Here is a 5,206-nt window from a genome sequence, read left to right as displayed (position 1 = left end):
CAACACGTCGCCGCGCAGGAGGAGTCGCTGCTGGGCGCCTACCTGGGATTTTTACTGCCTGCGAAACTCATTTTAAAAATGATACTTGGAAATCCAGCCACAACACTTCCTTCGCCACACGAGCAGTCGCGCAGCGGTCTCCGTGTGCCGCTGAGAAAAGTGAAGGTGCCCGCGCTGGGCGGGGAGGGTGCGCGGTTCGCCCCGGCCGCGGGCGAGGGGCGTGCGTGGTGGGACCTCCCGTTAGTGCTTCCCCAGAACAGTTCCGTGGGCTGGGGAACAGGGAGAGAGAACCGTGGGGCAAGGCAGGCTGCAGGACTAGGGCTCTGTGGGGGCGAGGTGGAGGTGTCAAGGATGGGCTGGTGGGTGAGCAGGGGAAGGAAGGGCACGGGCATCTTGGGAGGCTGTGGAAAAGGCACGTGTGTGGTGTAGATTTCATGGCACGTGCCACAGGCCAAAAAGCAGCACTGGAGAGCATGGCGGATCAGCTCGGCATGCTTTAGAAGCATGTGTATGTGTTGAATGTCTTGTGTTTTGGAGGTGTTTGCATCTTGACCAACAGTCCCTGCGCTTCACCGCAGCTTAATTTAATAAGTCATCTGCTGAAAACAGGTTAGCGGGATAAATAGCGCCTGATAATGTTATTGCAAAAGAACCTTATTTAATGTCTTAGTCATGTCATACCGTACCGTACCATACCATACCGTACCATACCGTACCATCAGATAGATCACAGTTTTTCGTTTCATAGCATGACATTGTCTCCTTTCTAGCACTTGTGGTTGCCATCTCTTAGTTGAAGTGTCAGAACTGCTGCTTGTATCTTCAAAGTTGGAAATAAAATACTGCCCAGCAGAATGACAGCTCTTGTTGCAAAACACTTTCTCTTAGTTTTAGTTAACCGGGTAGAGCAAGTCCTGTTTGTGAAAAGAATAAAAATCCTTTTTATCCATAGATAGCCCCTGGGAAATTCCCTTACTCATGATTTAGGTGAGAAGCAGAATATTTCAAAACCAGTATGAAGTATTTAGAAATGGAGTAGAGGTAAGAAAGTCTTAAGTTAGAGACGTGGAGAGTATAAAAGGGTTCAATCATTCATTTGTTGGTCACAGGATATTAAATATACTTGTTCTCAGCCCTCGTCTGTCCAGACCCATAAATGGCAGGCACATTTTATATCAGAGCTTGTTGCATGTTAATGCTACCACTTACTGCCTTTACTGAATTACAGAAACTTTTGCCTTCACATAAAAAATCCATAGCCATATTCACAAACAAGGTTATTATGGCTAATTTTTCTTGTATTTGCACACAGTCATGTAAATATCATGTGGGGATGATAGATCTATCTGCTCTCAAACATAAAAGCATCTAATATTTTCAAGAGTGTATGGCATGAGTTAAAGATCTTTAACATGCACTTGTGTAATGGACACAGCCTCTAGTTCTCTTTATTGTCTCAAACATTGTATTTTAATTTGAAACCTTCATTGGTTGAAAGTTTGCCAAATGTGTAATTCACCACTGATCTAACATTAAGAGCAGGTCTAAACATGCACAGTAATATGAAGGTTGCCAGCCCTTTGCTTGTATCTGTGGATACCAAAAACAGCAGAACCAGTTCAGAACACTAGAACAACAGAATGCAGAACAAAATCTTGTTATGCAAGTTTTGAAACCTTTATCTTTGTAACCTTTGTAAGGATTGTAGTGGGTTTTTTGTGCTTTGTAATTGAGTACCTGAAGTCCTCATGTTCCACTCCTGTGTCTCATTGTGTTTTGTTCTGCAGTATATATAGTAGTGATGATGATGATGAAGATGTTGAGATGTATGATCACGATTATGATGGGCTGCTTCCTAAAACTGGAAAACGTCACTTAGGAAAAACCAGGTGGACCCGTGAGGAGGTAAATCTGAGTTCATTCATCTCCTGCATGTAAAAAGACAGAGAGAGCATGGACCACATTCTTCTCCCAATTGCTTGTCTGGAAACTGACTTCAGTGACAGTCCGATGTATACGAATGAGGACACTGGTTTTGACCCATTAGCTACATTCGGTGTCCTATGTAACTCTAGGGATTGTTCTTACGTTTAAAATAAAATGTATAGATACCATGTTTTTATGTCCACCAAGGTCCATGTTACAGGTATGTGAGTCTCTGTGTAATTGTTGTTGGAGAAACATATTCAGAGTCACCTGCAGCAATGCTGGATTGTTACTGCTGCCTCTTTATGTTTGGAAACGGTTGCTATGTGAGACCTGACGTGTGTTCAGTGTCCCACAGCAGCAAACAACTGTGGCAGAAACTGCTGCAGTCCTTTTGTGCCGTTTGAAATTTGCACTTTAATTGCAGCATTATGATTCTGAGTGGAAATAAATTAAAAGCTGTAAGAAAGAAATCCAGCAGTACCAAAACTGAGCATTCGAGATGTATTTTGCTTTTGAAGGTCAGAATGTGTTTTAGTCGTGATACCCTTGTGCTGACTTTCTGGGTAAATAGTGGTATCAGACTCCTTTGCCAGGTGGATATCCTGTGGCCATTTGCCTGGTTTGAGTTCATTGTGAAATACTTTGATACAGTTCTTAAGTTATGTTTTGACTTTCTCCTTTCTGACAATGTGTATTGATATATAAACAGGAGCAGGTCACCTCCTGCAAGAATTTTTTTTTTTTTGAATCATAGTCTGCTCCTACAGGGGTGGATGTGGTTGTGATGTGGCCTGGTAGGAGGGGGTGGCCATGAAGGCCAGTGGCCACTTTCCTGTCACTTGAACTGGGAGCATACTGGGAGGTGCTAATCAGGGAAGAGGAGGATTGCTCTTATCTCTTGGGTCTCACTTGTTTTACACTATCTCGATCTTTCCCAGTGCATGAGATTTTCCTTTTTCTTCAGGGTCTATATTTCTGGCCTTGCCATTAAAAATACTGGGCTAAATTTCTTTCTGGTGGGAGTATGCAAAAATCCTTTACTGTGAACAGGAGCAAAAAGGAGCCATTAGTTTTCTTGTACATTCATTGCACATGGATAGGCAATAAGCAAATCACTGGAACTCTTATTACTTACAAGACCTATAAAGCTTAAGGTTGTGATTTTCAAAGGTCCCCAGACAGCTGGGTGCCTGGTGCTACTGAATTTCATTGTTAATCTGATGCCTGGCATCTAAACATCTGTGCCGTCCTGTAAATCCAGTGCAAGAATAGTAGTTACATTGCTCTCAGCAATAAAATGGGAATGTATAATGTAAGGCAAAGAACAGCACAGAAAAAGTCAGGTCTTCCTCCTACGGTGCAGTAAGGAACCTACCAAAATCCACAGGAGTGGAAAAAATCTCTTGATTTAGGCAATCAGAAGTATGAGAAGACTACAGGCCACCTCACCTTACATTCAGGAAGCAGAAAGAGTTGCATAAAAAACTAGAAGGACAGAGTTTTTTTAAAAAGTGTATCATTTGCATTATAAGAGATTGCAATATTAATTATGTCTGTTTGTTTTAAAATTATTCAGGATGAGAAACTGAAGAAGCTTGTGGAGCAGAATGGCACAGAAGACTGGAAAGTCATTGCCAATTTCCTTCCTGTAGGTGGCTGTTGGTTTCTGTTTCCAGTTCTAGTGACAACTCTTAATCAGAGGTTTCCAAGTAAGGGAAAGGGGAGTGGTTGCTTTATAGTTACATTTTTGCGGGAGATATAAAACCTCCACAGATGGAGACTACAGAAATTGAGTTAGAATACTGTGGAAACCGTTACCCTTAGTTTTCCTTTCATTTCTCAGAATGGGCTGGAAAAAATAAAAGAAGCAAAAAAATGAAGGGTGACAGGGTATTGCACAGTAGCTGGTCAACGTGACACTGGAACAAAATGTCTCATCACAGAGAAAAAATAGCTTGGATGAATTATCACCATGGTTTAGAAGATGCTTGTGAACACTTCAGCTCTTGTAGAAATAGTGCATGTGAAGGCATGACAGCTGCTGTGTATATGGTGAAGATTCAGTTTGTAGTTTTGGTGACACAGTCCTCACTGCAGAAGTGATGGAAATCTCTACCTAGTTCAGTGAGCAAATTGATAGTTGAGCCCCTTCTTCTCAGATCTAGAATATCACTCCATGTTGTTTAGTAGTCATAGTTGGCAGTGAAATATGTCAGGAGCAAGTGTACCTAGATAAGAGGTTTATCACTCTATGTTCATCTTGTCTAAAGAACGATCTGCTTTGCATATTTTACATTTCACTAGAATCGGACAGATGTTCAATGCCAGCACCGATGGCAGAAGGTACTAAACCCAGAACTTATTAAAGGTCCGTGGACTAAAGAGGAGGATCAAAGGGTAATCAGTTTTCCTTTCCATCTGATTAATGTCTTACTAGTGGATTCTATGTGTTGGGCAAAACTAGAGACTTTGGTGGTCTCAACACTAATATGGCCAGAGGCAGACTGGTCCTATCAGTGTCAATGCTTAGTATTTGTGTAGTGCTTGCTAAGTTTTATATGGAAATGAATTAGTGTTGCTTTACAGCACTGTAATGGAGAATTGCAGTATAGAAATGCCTTAACTATTACCAGATTTTCCCTTTTGGGTAGAAGTATAAAGGGGAAGTGGGGAACCTTCATTGTGTGTTAGTTTTACCGTGGTAATTTTGAGAAATGTTGTTGAAAATATTGCTCCACCACGGGAAAAAAATGATTGATTCATTATGCATCGTTAAATACAGGCAGTTTTTATGTCCTTCTTTGAAGGTAATAGAACTCGTGCAGAAATACGGTCCAAAGCGCTGGTCTGTCATTGCTAAGCATTTGAAGGGAAGGATTGGAAAACAGTGCAGGGAGAGGTGGCACAACCATTTGAATCCAGAAGTGAAGAAAACCTCCTGGACAGAAGAGGAAGATAGAATTATTTACCAGGCACACAAGAGACTGGGAAACAGATGGGCAGAAATTGCAAAGTTGCTGCCTGGACGGTAATGACATAACGCCTTTAGCTCTTAAATAGGGAAAAAGGAAAAAGCTGAAGATCTGAGCAGTCAGTTTCTGCTCCCTCAGGCTGCACTTTATAAATAAAAAAAAAAGTTTGGTATCAAAAGCTGGAAAACCAGTGACATTGATGGGCCTTTTTCTCAGTGGGGAACTGTGCTGTTAGGTCAGTACATGGAACAACCTGCTGGTTTTACATGCTTTTAATGTTTGCCGTAGGTAAAAAATCCCAAATA

At 41.7% G+C, this 5,206-nt stretch overlaps 1 protein-coding gene across 1 annotated transcript in view; it reads left to right on the top strand.

The window, feature by feature from the left end:
* Window positions 1–78: 78 nt before the first annotated feature.
* The window catches only part of MYB (v-myb avian myeloblastosis viral oncogene homolog), a 25,102-nt gene continuing 19,974 nt past the window's right edge, over window positions 79–5,206 (top strand). Inside the window, exons 1-5 of the mRNA XM_008945538.1 lie at window positions 79–359; window positions 1,701–1,905; window positions 3,506–3,577; window positions 4,234–4,326; window positions 4,737–4,957. Of these exons, the coding sequence (XP_008943786.1) occupies window positions 79–359; window positions 1,701–1,905; window positions 3,506–3,577; window positions 4,234–4,326; window positions 4,737–4,957 (872 nt within the window). The remainder of the gene's footprint in view (window positions 360–1,700; window positions 1,906–3,505; window positions 3,578–4,233; window positions 4,327–4,736; window positions 4,958–5,206) is intronic.

The sequence above is a fragment of the Merops nubicus genome, unplaced genomic scaffold (assembly GCF_000691845.1).
Source record: "Merops nubicus isolate BGI_N331 unplaced genomic scaffold, ASM69184v1 scaffold6038, whole genome shotgun sequence".
Lineage (NCBI taxonomy): Eukaryota > Metazoa > Chordata > Aves > Coraciiformes > Meropidae > Merops > Merops nubicus.
This window is presented reverse-complemented; position numbering and strand designations above follow the sequence as displayed.